Raw genomic sequence first — 17,582 nt, 5'->3', positions numbered from 1 at the left:
CCCATATTAAGCACATAATAATGAACAAGACATGAGAAGTCTCCAGAGCTTAGGGAGTTTGCACCTTTATATTAAGTGGGGTTCAAACCTCTGTAGTTTACTAGGATCAAAAACGTGAATGGAAAGACTGCTTTACACAGATGTATAGAACAGTCTTTTGGACTTTGTAGGAGAGGGCGAGGGTGGGATGATTTGGGAGAATGGCATTGAAACATGTATAATATCATATGTGAAACGAATTGCTAGTCTAGATTCGATGCATGATACAGGCTGCTCGGGGCTGGTGCACTGGGATGACCCAGATGGATGGTATGGGGAGGGAGGTGGGAGGGGGTTCAGTATGGGGAACACATGTACATCTGTGGCGGATTCATGTTGATGTACGGCAAAACCAATACAATATTGTAAAGTAATTAGCCTCCAATTAAAATAAATAAATTTATATTTAAAAAAGTGAATGGAAATAAAAACAAAAGTAAACAAGTGGGACCTAATTAAACTTTAAAGGTTTTGCACAGCAAAGGAAACTATAAACAAGGTGAAAAGACAACCCTCAGAATGGGAGAAAATAATAGCAAATGAAACAACTGACAAAGGATTAATTTCAAAATTATAGAAGCAGCTCATACAAATCCATACCAGAAAAACAACCCAATCAAAAAATGGACAAAAGACCTAAACAGACATTTCTCCAAAGAAGACATACAGATGGCTAATAAACACATGAAAAGATGCTCAACATTGCTCACTATTAGAAAAATGCAAATCAAAACTATAATGAAATATTACCTCACACTGGTCAGAATGGCCATCATCGAAAAAAATCTATAAACAATAAATGCTGGAGAGGGTGTGGAGAAAAGGGAACCCTCTCACACTGTTGGTGCGAATGCAAATTGATACAGCCACTATGGAGAACAGCATGGGGATTCCTTAAAAAACTAGAAATAAGACCACCATAAGACATACCCTGAGGAAACCAAAATTGAAAAAGACACATGTAACCCAATGTTCATTGCAGCTGTATTTACAATAGCTAGGACATGGAAGCAACCTAGATGTCCATCAACAGATGAATGGATAAAGAAACTATGGTACATATATACAAAGGAATATCACTCAGCCTTAAAAAGGAATGCATTTGAGTCAGCCCTGATGAGGTGGATGAACCTAGAGCCTATTATACAGAGTGAAGTAAGTCAGAAAGAAAAATAATCATCATATACTAATACATATATGTGGAATCTAGAAAGATGGTACTGATAAGCCTATTTGCAGAGCAGCAGGAGAAGGGCATGGCAACCCACTCCAGTATTCTTGCCTGGAGAATCCCATGGACAGAGGAGCCTGATGGGCTATAGTCTATGGGGTCACAGAGAGTCGGACATGACTGAGCAACTATACACAGCACAGCACAGTGGAAATACAGATGTCGAGAACAGAATTATGGACACGGCTGGGGGTGGGGAGAAGGAGAAGGTGGGAGGTAGGATGAGATTAACATGGAAACATACATTCAGTTCAGTTCAGTTCAGTTCAGTCGCTCAATCGTGTCCGACTCTTTGCAACCCGATGAATTGCAGCACGCCAGGCCTCCCTGTCCATCACCAACTCCCAGAGTTCACTCAAACTCATGTCCATCGAGTCGATGATGCCATCCAGCCATCTTATCCTCTGTCGTCCCCTTCTCCTCCTGCTCCCAATCCCTCCCAGCATCAGGGTCTTTTCCAATGAGTCAACACTTCACATGAGGTGGCCAAAGTATTGGAGTTTCATTTTCAACATCAGTCCTTCCAATGAACGCCCAGGACTGGTCTCCTTCAGAATGGACTGGTTGGATCTCCTTGCAGTCCAAGGGACTCTCAAGAGTCTTCTCCAACACCACAGTTCAAAAGCATCAATTCTTCGGCGCTCAGCCTTCTTCACAGTGCAACTCTCACATCCAAACATGACCACTGGAAAAACCATGGCCTTGACTAGACCGACCTTTTGTTGGCAAGGTAATATCTCTGCTTTTCAATATGCTATCTAGGTTGGTCATAACTTTCCTTCCAAGGAGTAAGGGTCTTAATTTCATGGCTGCAATCACCATCTGCAGTGATTTTGGAGCTCCCAAAAATAAAGTCTGACACTGTTTCACGTATAAAATAGATAGCCAATGGAAATTTGCTGTATGACTCAGAACTCAAACCAAGCCTTGGTCACAACCTAGAAGGGTGGGAGGGGACATGGGTATACCCATGGCTGATTCATCTTGATATTTGGTAGGAAAAACGCAATACTGTAAAACAATTATTCTTCAATTAAAAATAAATAAATATGTTAAAAAACGTGAAAAGGGCACCAGGTCAGAGGTATCAGTCATTTCCTCATCAAAAGGATGTGCGAGTCCCTAAACTGAAAGAGAATTGCTAAAGCTTTGTCATGGGCTTTCAGTATAATTGGCTGCCTTCTTCTTGCTTTGAGTCACCAAAAACTCCCTGTTATCAAAAAGTGTCCAGGGACTTCCCTAGTGGTCCAGTGGCCAAGACTCCACTCTACCAATGCAGGAGGCCTGGGTCCAATCCCTGGTCAGGGAACTTGATCCCACATGCCTCATCAAAGAGTTCACATGCCACAACTAAAGAAAAAATCCCACATGCCACAACTAAAAGGTCCTGCATGCTGCAACCAAGACCCAGCACAGCTATGTAAGTTAAAAACAAAAAGAGTGGTCTCCAAACCAACAACAACAGTACCAAGCACTGTTCCAAGTGTTTTACATGTACTTTCAAATGAAATCTTCATGATAACTCTAACAAATGAGTATTTAAACACATTTTAATCATAAGAAAGCAGAAGTATGTAACATTTACTTTGCTTTTTATTTTTTGGCTGCTCTGGGTCTTTGTTGCAGTTGGCGTGCAGACTTGGTTTCCTGGCAGCATATGGGATCTTAGTTCCCTGATCTGGGATCGAACCTGCATCTCCTGCACTAGAAGGCAGATTCTTAACCACTGGATCACTGAGAAGGTCTCAAGTGTGCAGTACTTGAATGTGCAAAGATACACACCATTAAGTGCAACAGATGGAATCACAGCATTTGTCTCTCTGTCCAGAATCCATCTCTTAACTACCCTGCATAGAAAGTATATCCTCATTAATTAGAATTTTCAGAGAAGCTATGTTATGTTAGCTACCTTTCTCTAATATGTTCCTAACTCAAAGAAAAATTTACCACTCATATTTACATATTATACAGTTTACAAAGGACTTTTACATGGATTTTTAACCTCTCAAAGCAATAATTATATATTTAGGGACTGCTTAACATTTACACAAGGCAAATGTTATGTCCTCATCTTATAGATGTGAAAACTGAAGCTAAAGAGATAAATGACTTACCTAAGGTGATTCAGCTCTTTCATGGTGGATTCCAGGTTTAATGTTTCTTTGCAAGTTAGGTTACATGTAAGGATTACTAACCAGATGGACCTAAAGAGGGAATCAAGACTGACATTCTCCCTGAAGTAGGGGAGCAGGACAATGAGTCCTCATTAGAGACTAAGAGGAAAGAACAAATTTGACTCCATATTGGATGTATTTAATTTACTTTAACATTTGTATTCTATTGTTTTCGCTACAAGCTAAGAATGTTGCCCAGGAACTTCCCTGGTGGTCCAGTGGCTGAGACTCCAGGTTCCCAATGGAGAAGGCCTGGATTCAATCCCTGGTCAGGAACTAGATCCCACGAAGATTGAAAATCTCATGTGCCATAATGAAGACCCAGCATAGTTAAATAAACAATTAAAACAAACAAACAAACAAAAGAAAGTTGCTTATAGCCTTAAATATATAAAGGCTAGCCCATTCTCAAGGCTCTGTTCTTTAAAGGTATAATACTTTTCTATTCATATAGGGATTAAAAAGTTTCAGAACAGAGAATAGCATTTGTCTTATTGGAGGTTTACAGGAACATCTTGACCTGACCTAAGGACAACTGCAAAAACACAGGATTCAGACATGAAGAAGTTTGCAACAACCAACCACATCCCCTTCCCTTTCAGTATAAAAGGAGCCTGAATTCTAACTAGGGGAAGATGTTTCCTTGGAACACCATCTTTTCAGCCTGCTGGCTTTCCAAATAAAGTCATTATTTCTTGCCCTAAAAATTTGTCTCTCAATTTATTGACCTGTCATGTGGCAAGCAGATTTATTGAGACTGGACTCAATAACAGGTCCATGAACTCTATCAGGGGCACTGAATTTTTTTTAGTTCACGGCCACCAAAGAAGACAGTGACTTGATCCTTATGCAGAAGCATGGCTGCTCACCAACACACATTGGGTCAGTCCTTGTCGAGAAACCAGAAGAAAGCAAGATGACAGGAACCAAACAGCAACCTTGATTCAAGTAGGATCTTGTGAAAGAGGCAGCGGGCCACCAGCCCTGGAAAGGTCAGACCCTGATCTTGAAGTATGACATGGGGCCTTTGGATGAGCCTGTTGTCTTCTTTTACCAGACAATGGTGAAAGAGGAAGCTCCGTGACACATCCATTGGGTTTGGAGTAACATAATAAAAATATCTCCTTGTTAATGAGTACCAATTATGTTCCAGGCTTGGTGCTGAATAATTTGTATGTATTGTCTCATTTAATCCTCAAAATATCACTGTGAAGTAAGAACAGTTATTTCTTCTTTACCAGGGAGGATTCTAAACCTCAGAGAATTGCAATCACTTCCTAAGACCATAAAAACATTTAAGGGCCAGACTGAGGATTAGGCTCTGATCTGACACAGTGCAGCCCCTGAACTCATATCCGTTAGTATGTGGCAGCTACCCACGGGTTTTGGAAATGCACGTGAACCTTCCCCACTCATTGCAGTGTTGCAGCCACTGTTGAAGGACAGTTAAGGGAATATTTGGGCTCATGGGGTGAATCAGAAGCCCCTAAAACTTGCACATGAAACACACATTCATGTGCACACTTAAAACACTGAATTGCAATTTCTTACCACCTGTGACTTATAGGGCAGTAACTATGGCTTATAGATCAGTTACCCAAAGATTAATAAAAATAAATTCACAAAGAATACATGAGATGATGCTTGGGGCTGGTGCACTGGGATGACCCAGAGGGATGATATGGGGAGGGAGGTGGGAGGCAGGTTCAGGATGGGGAACACATGTACACCCGTGATGGTTGCATGTTGATATATGGCAAAACCAATACAATATTGTAAAGTAAAATAATAATAATAATCCATATAACTACACACAAACACTTGTATAATCTCAACACAAACATAAAACAACCAGTAACTCATAAAAATCACATATCAGATGTAAATGCTAACTCTGAATAGAGACTCATACATGCAAACACATATATTAAATAACAAAAAAACACAAGGTCACACATATCACACAGAAATCATCCAAGAAGCACACCATGGCACAGACATGCCTCTTCACAGTCAGGCAACCAACAACATGTATGGTCACACACCATCATTGAAAAATGAAATGCTCCAGGGCTTCCCTGGTGTCTCAGATAGTAAGAATCTGCCAAGCAGGAGATACAGATTTGATCCCTGGGTGGGGAAGATCCCCTGGAGAAGGAAACAGCAACCCACTCCAGTATTCTTGCTTGTAGATTTCCATGAACAGAGGAGCCTGGTGGGCTACAGTTCATGGGGTTGCAAAGAGTCGGACGCAATTGAGCGATTTTCACTTTCAGCCCCCACTGATCTATACCCGATCAGGTGAAGGCAGTCAATGAGTGAGACACTCAGGCTCCATTCACTAAGAAGAACTACCCAATAGATAATGTGCTGTGCTGCACTTAGTCGCTCAATCATGTCTGACTCTTTGAGACCCCATGGACTGCAGCCCACCAGGCTCCTCTGTCCTTGGGGGTTCTCCAGGCAAGAATACTGGAGTCCATTGCCATGCCCTCCTTCAGAGGATCTTCCCAACCCAGGAATCAAACCCAGGTCTCCCACATTGCAGGCGAATTCTTTATCAACTGAGCCACCAGGGAAGTCCCCAATGAACACTACCTGTAGATAAAATGTAGAGTAAATACACACACACACACACACACACACACACACACACACACCTCATGAAGAAAACATACATATATCCACATTAAGGAGCAAAGAAACACCACACAGACCCATGTGGGGTGGTATGCAGACTTCCAGACACAGACACACCTTGCCCACTAGAATTCCCAGCTCCCTCTGTCCTGTGCCACTCCTTAGTGAGTTCAGGCACTGTCTAATGCAAGCAATTTCCCAAGTCTTGAGCTTCTGATGAGAACACCAGGAACAAAAAAGTAAGAAGGAAGCCTCTGTGAGCCCATAACCTCTTGAGCTTCCGGTGTCTGTCCTTGAACTCCAGAACTACAGGCAGGAGGAGACTATTTTACAAGCCTCAGAGAGGATTCCAAGAAGTCCCTCAGCTCCCAGTTGAGGAAAAATTCAAAGTTGACTAATTGCCTCCAATCCCTACCAGACCTTGGGGAGGAGCCTGTGCAGGGGCTGAAGGGGCTGAGCTTCTAAAGCCACCTGAGAGGGTTCTCCAGACCTCAGGGATGCCCTGGGCTCCTCTCTGCCTGCTCCAAGTTCCAGCTGGGAAGCAGGAATGGCTTAGTCATCCTCCACGACTAATGCTGCCAATGCACTGGGTCAGTTTCTCCCAACAGCATAGAAAGTCTGGCTTCTGCAAACCCCCACATCACTTACACTTGCTACCACATGAGCACAAATCTAGCTTTGACTTCACATCCTGCAGGAACCTTATCTCCCTTGGGAAAGACTCCAGAGCATGGAGGGGAGCCTTTCTAAGAGAGTGTAGAGGGAGGAGATTGAGTCCTTGGGCTCATCAATCAGAAGAACTGGGTCTGGGCTATGCCAGTTAACTGTTGGCCCTAAGCAAATTAACTGCAGCCCTGCTTCATCAGCGGAGAAGGCAATGGCACCCCACTCCAGTACTCTTGCCTGGAAAATCCCATGGATGGAGGAACCTGGTGGGCTGCAGTCCATGGGGTCGCTAGGGGTCAGACATGACTGAGCGACTTTGCTTTCCCTTTTCACTTTCATGCATTGGAGAAGGAAATGGCAACCCACTCCAGTGTTCTTGCCTGGAGAATCCCAGGTACAGGGGAGCCTGGTGGGCCGCCGTCTATGGGGTCGCACAGAGTTGGACACAACTGAAGTGACTTAGCACTTAGCACTGCTTCATCAGCTGTAAGGTGCAGATAATAACCGCATTGTAATCTTGAAGTTATTATTGAGATTAAATGGGATGATTCATGCTAAAGCACACTGTAAGTGCAAAATAAACATCAGCTCTTGACAGTATTACCTCTGTGTCTTCCAAAAATATATAACTACATCTAGGATCATTGACACTGATATAGGACTCATATTGAAAGATGACTGAATTAACTGATCAATGAATTCTGATTTAATCTATTAATCCTATACTTCTTAGGAAAACCTTGCCCAAGATCCTTGACATGACTCATATGATCATTTATAATGTCTTCTTAACTTCTTCGATCTTTGCATATGAATCAAATATTTTTCTACCATAGGCATCAGTTCAGTTCAGTTCAGTCGCTCAGTCGTGTCCGACTCTTTGCGACCCCACAAATCGCAGCACGCCAGGCCTCCCTGTCCATCACCAACTCCCAGAGTTCACTCAGACTCACGTCCATCGAGTCGGTGATACCATCCAGCCATCTCATCCTCTGTCGTCCCCTTCTCCTCCTGCCCCCAATTCCTCTCAGCATCAGAGTCTTCTCCAATGAGTCAACTCTTCACATGAGGTGGCCGAAGTACTGGAGTTTCAGTTTTAGCATCATTCCTTCCAAAGAAATCCCAGGGCTGATCTTCAGAATGGACTGGTTGGATCTCCTTGCAGTCCAAGGGACTCTCAAGAGTCTTCTCCAACACCACAGTTCAAAAGCATCAATTCTTCGGCGCTCAGCCTTCTTCACAGTCCAACTCTCACATCCATACATGACCACAGGAAAAACCATAGCCTTGACTAGACGGACCTTTGCTGGCAAAGTAATGTCTCTGCTTTTGAATATGCTATCTAGGTTGGTCATAACTTTCCTTCCAAGGAGTAAGCGTCTTTTAATTTCATGGCTGCAGTCGCCATCTGCAGTGATTTTGGAGCCCAGAAAAATAAAGTCTGACACTGTTTCCACTGTTTCCCTATCTATTTCCCATGAAGTGATGGGACCGGATGCCATGATCTTTGTTTTCTGAACGTTGAGCTTTAAGCCAACTTTTTCACTCTCCACTTTCACTTTCATCAAGAGGCTTTTGAGTTCCTCTTCACTTTCTGCCATAAGGGTGGTGTCATCTGCATATCTGAGGTTATTGATATTTCTCCCGGCAATCTTGATTTCAGCTTGTGTTTCTTCCAGTCCAGCGTTTCTCATGATGTACTCTGCATGTAAGTTAAATAAGCAGGGTGACAATCTACAGCCTTGACAAACTCCTTTTCCTATTTGGAACCAGTCTGTTGTTCCATGTCCAGTTCTAACTGTTGCTTCCTGACCTGCATACAAATGTCTCAAGAGGCAGATCAGGTGGTCTGGTATTCCCATCTCTTTCAGAATTTTCCACAGTTTCTTGTGATCCTCACAGTCAAAGCCTTTGGCATAGTCAATAAAGCAGAAATAGATGTTTTTCTGGAACTCTCTTGCTTTTTCCATGATCCAGCGGATGTTGGCAATTTGATCTCTGGTTCTTCTGCCTTTTCTAAAACCAGCTTGAACATCAGGAAGTTCACAGTTCACGTATTGCTGAAGCCTGGCTTGGAGAATTTTGAGCATTACTTTACTAATGTGTGAGATGAGGGCAATTGTGCAGTAGTTTGAGCATTCTTTGGCATTGCTTTTCTTTGGGATTGGAATGAAAACTGCCCTTTTCCAGTCCTGTGGCCACTGCTGAGTTTTCCAAATTTGCTGGCATATTGAGTGCAGCACTTTCACAGCATCATCTTTCAGGATTTGGAATAGCGCAACTGGAATGCCATCACCTCCACTAGCTTTGTTCGTAGTGATGCTTTCTAAGGCCCACTTGACTTCACATTCCAGGATGTCTGGCTCTAGGTCAATGATCACATCATCATGATTATCTTGGTCATGATGATCTTTTTTGTACAGTTCTTCTGTGTATTCTTGCCATCTCTTCTTAATGTCTTCTGCTTCTGTTAGGTCCATAGCATTTCTGTCCTTTATCGAGCTCATCTTTGCATGAAATGTTCCCTTGGTATCTCTGATTTTCTTGAAGAGAGCTCTAGTCTTTCCCATTCTGTTGTTCTCCTCTATTTCTTTGCATTGATCGCTAAAGAAGGCTTTCTTATCTCTTCTTGCTGTTCTTTGGAACTCTACATTCAGATACTTATATCTTTCCTTTTCTCCTTTGCTTTTCGCTTCTCTTCTTTTCACAGCTATTTGTAAGGCCTCCCCAGACAGCCATTTTGCTTTTTTGCATTTCTTTTCCATGGGGATGGTCTTGATCCCTGTCTCCTGTACAATGACACGAACCTCATTCCATAGTTCATCAGGCACTCTATCAGATGTAGGCCCTTAAATCTATTTTTCACTTCCACTGTATAATCATAAGGGATTTGATTTAGGTCATACCTGAATGGTCTAGTGGTTTTCCCTACTTTCTTCAATTTCAGTCTGAATTTGGCAATAAGGAGTTCATGATCTGAGCCACAGTCAGCTCCTGGTCTTGTTTTTGTTGACTGTATAGAGCTTCTCCATCTTTGGCTGCAAAGAATATAATCAATCTGATTTCAGTGTTGACCATTTGGTGATGTCCATGTATAGAGTCTTCTCTTGTGTTGTTGAGGGTGGAAGAAACACCTTGGTGGAAGAGGGTGTTTGTTATGACCAGTACATTGATTCTATGCTAGTTTTGTAAATCAATCCAGTTGTTGGGTTTGTGACCAATTACCTGTGTCTAGCACTTCTGGGTTGTCTTAGTGAATATCTCCACTCCAAGGCTTTAATTGGTTGGCCCTGAGGAAATTTACTTCAAAAGAAAAATTATAGTCATGTTCAGGTCACTGTTGATATCACTAAATGGACTACCTTCATGTGGCCAATTAATAATGCCTGCCCTGACCCTGGCCATAAAAATATTGTCTTCTATTACTCAAGCTCAATCAGAGCAACAAGCAAAGTTTCAGCCAAGGAATAAAATATCCCAGAATTATGGGATGGATTTATGTAAATAACACCAGGCTATGGTAATTTAAGCTTAAAGCCTCCTCTATGTAGTGAACAATTAAATCATACTAAGGATAATCAGTCTAGTAATACCAGGAAACTGGGCTGTGTACCTTATGGACAATGCCAATATATAATTTCCCTGAAAGATAAGGACTGGTACAGAGTAGACTAAGTCAGATGACCTGGGATATACTGGGCTGCACTTAATGGAAGCTCTTAGCTGAATTCTTACTTATGACTGCTAGCTATATTATTTGTATGGAACCTGTTTTACAAAATGTCTGTTTCTTACATTAAAAAAAAAAAAGACCTTTAAGAGTGAGAATAAAGTGTTTGTATGTTTATGCCTCCTGTCAGTGGCCACCAGGGTGATGGTAGACAGCCCAAACCTACTTCCACACCTTGGTCCCTAAACGTATATATTCTGCACACAACACCATACAATGGCCAGAACTAGTATCTTAGTGCCCTCCTGGTCAGTTACCACACAGGGCTATTAATAAAATATGAGGAACTGAGAATTTATTTTGAATACTTGAGAAGAAAGGAATGAATATCCCTAAAGGTAAATTCTTTTTTTTAATACAATAATGACAATAAGGTCATTTGATAACATAGAAATAATTCTTGGGCTATACATTGAGGAGACACAAATGTCTTGCTATGGTAACTTGTAGGTATGAACTGACTCTTTATGATTCTGAAGGAAAAGCATCTTGGATGTACTTAAGCGAATCAAGAAACAAGTTCTGTAAGGCTCTATAGGGAAATAGTGTCTAAAATATTCTCACGTCCTTTTCTTGAAATCCTTTCTGTCTTTTGGGGAGTCTGGGACCTCTTAGTGACAGTAGCTAATTTTTGCTACCTTGTGTGTGTGTGTGTTCTTGGTGGCTCAGTCATGTCCCACTCTTTGTGACCCTAGAGACTGCAGGTGACCAGACTCCTCTGTCCGTGGGATTTTCCAGGCAAGAATACTGGAGCAGGTTGCCATTTCCTATTCCAGGGGATCTTCCCAATCCAGGGATCGAACCCATGTCTTCTGGGTCTCCAGCATTGACAAGCAGATGCTTTACCACTGTGCCACCTGGGAAGCCCCTTTGCTACCTTAGGGCCCAGCTAAATCATATGAATAGATATGGGTTAAAAATATTTCTATATTTTTAAAAATCTATAAAACTTAAAAAAAATTAGAATATAAAACAAAGTGCAACTATTAGTTTTAGGATTACAATTAGTATCATTGGGGCCTATAGATATGGCTATAAGATCAGATGTTTTTCTCTTCCATTAAATGGTAGCAAAAATTAATTCAGATACACTTGGTTTAGTTTGAAAGCCTGCTAAAAAATACAAGAAATAACAAATAATAGTCAGCTATCATTGAAATGGCAAAAACAGGATGCATACCCATAGAGAGGAAAGAAAAAATAAGAATGTCTGGCCAACTGGGTCATTAGGGAAAATTATGGAGTATCTGAAAACCTTCAAATATTTATCTGTGGAGAGTGTCTCTGTGTAATGTTTGCCAGTGTTTTTTCATCTTCACTTCCAGTTTAGATAAGCCATGGTGGCAGCATTTCTGTCATTAAAATTGCTCAGTAAGAGTAACAGTCGAACCCCCTCACCCCTTAAGGCAGTTTACAAGAGTAAATGAGTTGAAGCACATGATGTGCTTAGAGCATTGTCTGTGTTAGTCACTTAGTCATGTCCGACTTTTTGTGACCCCATGGACTGTAGCCCACCAGGCTCCTCTGTCCACAGGATTCTCCAGTCAAGAATACAGGAGTGGTTTGCCATTTCCTTCTCCAGGGAATCTTCCCAAGCCAGGGATTGAACCTATGTTTCCTGCATTGCAGGCAGATGCTTTACCATCTGCGCTACTAACATTGTCTGGCATTTTGTTTATTATCTTTTTATTGTTTAGAGACATCACTTTCAGCTGCTCACACATGTATACACAATTTGTTTCATTACCACTGTTGTCATTATCATGTTCATGCTCAGTCATATCCAACTGTTTGTGACCCCATGGACTGTAGCCTGCCGAGCTCCTCTGTCCATGGGATTTTTCAGGCAAGAATCCTGGAGTGGGTTGCCATTTCCTCCTCCAGGGGATCTTCTCCACCCAAGGATTAAACCCATGTCTCCTGTGTCTCCTACATTGCAGGCAGATTCTTTACCTGCTGAACCATTGGGAAGCTCACAGTTACAATTACCATTGTAGGTAATGACAATTCCATGTTGTTAAATCCAAATGTAGGCATCTTTGACTCAATCTTTCATGCTCCTCTCATTTCCAATTAGTCAACAACTCATGTTGATCCTAACTTACAGCTAATCACAGTCTACTGAATTTTTACTACTTTTCCCGCTGTTATCCTAACCTCAGTTCAGTTCAGTCACTCAATCATGTCTAACTCTGTGACCCCATGGACTGAAGCATGCCAGGCTTCCCTGTCCATCACCAGCTCCTGGAGTTTACTCAAACTCATGTCCATTAAGTCGGTGATACCATCCTACCATCACATCGTCTGTCATCCCCTTCTCCTCCTGCCCTCAATCTTTCCTAGCATCAGGGTCTTTTCCAATGAGTCAGTTCTTCTCATCAGGTGGCCAAAATATTGGAGTTTCAGCTTTAGCATCAGTCCTTCCAATGAACATTCAGGACTGATTTCCTTTAGGATGGACTGGTTGGATCTCCTTGCAACCCAAGGGACTCTCAAGAGTCTTCTCCAACACCACAGTTCAAAAGCATCAATTCTTTGGCACTAAGCTTTCTTTACAGTCCAACTCTCACATCCATACATGACTACTGGAAAAAACATGGCCTTGACTAGAAGGACCTTTGTTGGCAAAGTACTGTCTCTCCTTTTGAATATGCTGTCTAAGTTGGTCATAGCTTTTCTTCCAAGGAGTAAGCGTCTTTTAATTTCATGGCTGCAGTCTCCATCTGCAGTGATATTGGAGCCCCCCAAAATAAAGTCTCTCACTGTTTCCATTGTTTCCCCATCTATTTGTCATGAAGTGATGGGACGAGATGACATGATCTTAGTTTTCTGAATACTGAGTTTTAAGTCACCCTTTTCACTCTCCTCTTTCACTTTCATCAAGGGGCTCTTTAGCTCTTCTTCATTTTCTCCCATAAGAGTGGTGTCATCTTCATATCTGAGGTTATTGATATTTCTCCTGGCAATCTTGATTCCAGCTTGTGTTTCATCCAGTCCAGCATTTCTCACTATGTACTCTGCATATAAGTTAAATAAGCAGGGTGACAATATACAGCCTTGATGTACTCCTTTTCCTATTTGGAACAAGTCTGTTGTTCCATGTCCAGTTCTAACTATTGCTTCCTGACTTGCATACAGATTTCTCAAGAGGCAGGTCAGGTGGTCTGGTATTCCAATCTCTTTAATAATTTCCACATGAGAATTATTACACACTGCCACTGCTAACTGCTGCTAAGTTGCTTCAGTCGTGTCCGACTCTGTGCGACCCCATAGACAGCGGCCCACCAGGCTCCGCCGTCCCTGGGATTCTCCAGGCAAGAACACTGGAGTGGGTTGCCATTTCCTTCTCCAATGCATGAAAGTGAAAAGTGAAAGTGAAGTCGCTCAGTCGTGTCCGACCCTCAGCAACCCCATGGACTGCAGCCTACCAGGCTCCTCCATCTATGGGATTTTCCAGCCAAGAGTAGTGGAGTGGGGTGCCATTGCCTTCTCCGTATTACACACTATGAATTATTAAATTTCATCTTAGCTATTTTTATGACTTTATTTATCTAAAACAATATACCACACACCTTGATTCAAACTTAAATGTAAGGAATTTTATTCTAAATAAAGTAGCATATCACATTTGAAAATTCTTTTCTTTTTTTTTTTCAGCTGTGCCCCACAGATTGTGGGATCTTAGTCCCCAGCCAGAGATTGAACCTATGCTTTTGGCAGCGAAAGCATAGAGTCCTAACCACAACTCAGTGTCAGTAAATTAAGAAGAAAGAGGAGAGTGAAAAAGTTGGCTTAAAACTCAACATTCAGAAAACTAAGGTCGTGGTATCTGGTCCCTTCACTTCAAGGCAAATAGATAGAGAAAAAATGGAAACAGTGAGAGCCTTTATTTTTGGGTCCTCCAAAATCACTGCAGATGGTGACTGCAGCCATAAATTAAAAGATGCTTGTTCCTTGGAAGAAAATCTATGACCAACCCAGACATCATATTAGAAAGCAAGACCTTATATTGCCAACAAAGGTCCATCTAGTCAAAGCTATGGTTTTTCCAGTAATCATGTATGGATGTGAGAGTTGGACTGTGAAGAAAGCTGAGCACTGAAGAATTGATGCTTTTGAACTGTGGTGTTGGAGAAGACTCTTGAGAGTCCCTTGGACTGCAAAGAGATCCAATCAGTCCATCCTAAAGGAAATCAGTCCTGAATATTTATTGGAAGGATTGATGCTGAAGCTGAAACTCCAATATTTTGGCCACCTGATACGAAGAACTGACTCATTGGAAAAGACCCTGATGCTGGGAAAGATTGAAGGCAGGAAAGAAGGGGATGACAGATGATGAGATGGTAGGATGGCATCACTGACTCAATGGACATGAATTTAAATAAGCTCCAGGAGCTGGTGATGGACAGGGAAGCCTGGCGTACTGCAGTACATAGGGTCACAAAGAGTCGAACATGACTGAGCGACTGAACTGAACTGAAAGTAGGTGTAACACACAAAAATGCAATATTTTTCAGACCTTTAATCATAGCCAAAAATCGCTTCCCTTCTTAGAGAGGAAACATATAATATGTACTATTTTCCTCAGAAAAAGGAAGTCCATGTATGTCGATACTACAGTAAGTCATTCAAATAGATAAGGCAGCAATTTAAGATGTTGACTTAACAAAGTTAGAGTTGCTGGTAATGCCAGATTCCAAAGGTTATTAAATATAGTGAAGACAAGAGACATACCTAAAGCTAAGGCCATGAGTTACAATATCCATAAGGTTGTAAAGTCAGTGGGTTCCAGAAAAATAGGCAGAGAACACAATCCAAGCAGAGGAAACCAAAAAGGGGGAAGGACCATTGAAATCAAGGAAAGTTTGATGGGTACCAGAGACAAGGGCAGTATCAGTATCAGTTAGCTTTGGCTGCATAACAAACCATCCCAAAACTTAGTCACTTAACAACAATCACTTGTTTATATGACATTTCCATGAGCTGGTGATTTGGGCTGGAACTGTGCTCAGTTGGATGGTGCTTTTGGTCTAGGCTAGGTTCAACTGTTCTCAGTAAAGTGAAAGTCACTCAGTTGTGTCCAGCTATTTGGTGTATAGTCCATGGAATTCTCCGGGCCAGAATACTGGAGTGAGTAGCCTTTCCCTTCTCCAGAGGATCTCCCTAATTCAGGAATCGAACTCAGGTGTCCCACATTGTAGGTGGATTCTTTACCAACTGAGCTGTCAGGACTCACTCATACCTCTGCAGTCACCTGCCAGGTCACCTGGGAACAGATTGATTGTTAGCTGGAACACCTTGCTTCTCCTCCATGTGGTCCCACATCTTCACACAGTCCAACTTGGACTGGTTCACCTGGAGATCTCAAGGTTCTGAGAGTGGCAGGAACACAATCTACCTGGGCTTGGGACACTCACAACCTCACTTTCACTGAATCTATTAATCAAAATAAGTCACATGTCCTGCCCAGATTCAATGGGTAGGGAAATAAACTCTCACTTGGAAGGGAGGGCTGCAAAATATTGTGGCCCTTTTTGCAATCTACTGCAGTCGCCTACACAATTTTTCAGAACATGTCTCTGAAAGCATCCTTTAGTGGGTAACTGTTACTTGGCAAAAATAATCCCCTTCTTGTATAGAATTCCCAGGGCCGATTTCATGTCTCTGTTCCTCAGGCTGTAGATAAAGGGGTTTAACATGGGTGTCACCACAGTATGCATAAGTGAAGCAATTGTGTCTTTGACTTTGGAATTGTTTGTTGAAGGAAAGAAGTAAATCATTGCAACAGTCCCATAGTACAAAAACACCACAAAGAGGTGGGAGCCACAGGTGGACAAAGCTTTGCAGATTCTCTTGATGGACGGGACCCTCAGGATGGTGGCTCCAATGTGAATATAAGAGCCCAAAATAGCACTCAATGCCAAGAAGGCAAACACGCCCCCCTCAGTGAAGATAACTAACTCATTGAGGGAAATGTCTGAGCAGGCCAACTTTAAGAGGGCAGCTGGTTCACAGAAGAAATGGGGGATGTTATTGTCAGCACAGAAAGACAGTCGGGACAGAAGGAGAGTATGCAGCAAGGCATGGACACAAGAGAAGAACCAGGATCCAGCCACCAGTAAGACACACAACCCCCCCCTCATGATGGTAGTGTAGTGGAGTGGCTGACAAATGGCCACATACCGGTCATAAGCCATCACTGCAAGAAGGAAATTGTCAAGACAAACAAAAAGTAGAAAAAAATACATCTGTGCTATGCACCCCGCATAAGGAATGGATTGATCTTGAGTCTGCATGTTCACGAGCATCTTAGGGACAGTGACAGATGAGAAAGACACATCAGAGAAGGCCAAGTGGCTGAGGAAGAAGTACATGAGGGTGTGGAGGCGAGAGTCCAGCCTGATGAGCAGGAGGATGAGCAGGTTGCCCAGCACCGTGATCAGGTACATGCCCAGGAACAGGGCGAAGAACACGCCCTGATGCTCTGGCTGGATGGGGAGCCCCAGGAGGAGGAACTCAGACACGCTGCTCTGGTTCTCCCTTCTCATTCTCTTCTTAATTTCTGCTGGGGATAAAGGGAGTAGAAAATATCAAAGACTGAGACATAGTGGTTGTTGTCACCATGGGTACATTACAGCCATGTGCTTTTTTTTTTTTTTTTTTTTTGCCTGGGGACTGCATCAAAATTCAGACAAACTGCATATTTTTCTGCTGGAATTTTCTGTCTGCATCCTTCTGGTCACAGAGTGCATGAGATTTCCAGTGGCAAACGAGACTTTCTTTCAAAGGAGACTAATGTAAATATCTTCATTTGTTCAACCATATTCTAGACACTATTCTTGACACTGGGAATAGAACAGAAAATAACATGTAGTCACACACACACAGACACACAAATCATAGACCTCAGAGACCAACATCCATTCACTTTATGACCTATACTCATTCTAGGTTAAAAACAGTCAGGATTTGTGTTACTTTCAAACAAACTAACACATACATACAACACAAGACATAAACATCACACCTAGCCTTGAGACAAAGCACAACCCACAAAAAAGCACATACTATATACACACAGATACACATGCAGTCATGCAGT

The 17,582-nt window shown here is 42.2% G+C and overlaps 1 protein-coding gene across 1 annotated transcript; it reads right to left on the bottom strand.

Annotated features, from left to right (window-relative positions):
* Positions 1-16,086: 16,086 nt before the first annotated feature.
* Positions 16,087-17,028, bottom strand: LOC133256563 (olfactory receptor 1J4-like). Its single transcript, XM_061431352.1, has one exon. It carries the CDS (start codon positions 17,026-17,028, stop codon positions 16,087-16,089), a length of 942 nt encoding a protein of 313 aa, XP_061287336.1.
* Between the last annotated feature and the right edge of the window lie 554 nt (positions 17,029-17,582).

The sequence above is a fragment of the Bos javanicus genome, chromosome 11 (genome assembly GCF_032452875.1).
Source record: "Bos javanicus breed banteng chromosome 11, ARS-OSU_banteng_1.0, whole genome shotgun sequence".
Classification (NCBI taxonomy): Eukaryota; Metazoa; Chordata; class Mammalia; order Artiodactyla; family Bovidae; genus Bos; species Bos javanicus.
Note: the sequence above shows the minus strand (reverse complement) of the source record. Positions and strands in the feature narration are given on the sequence as shown.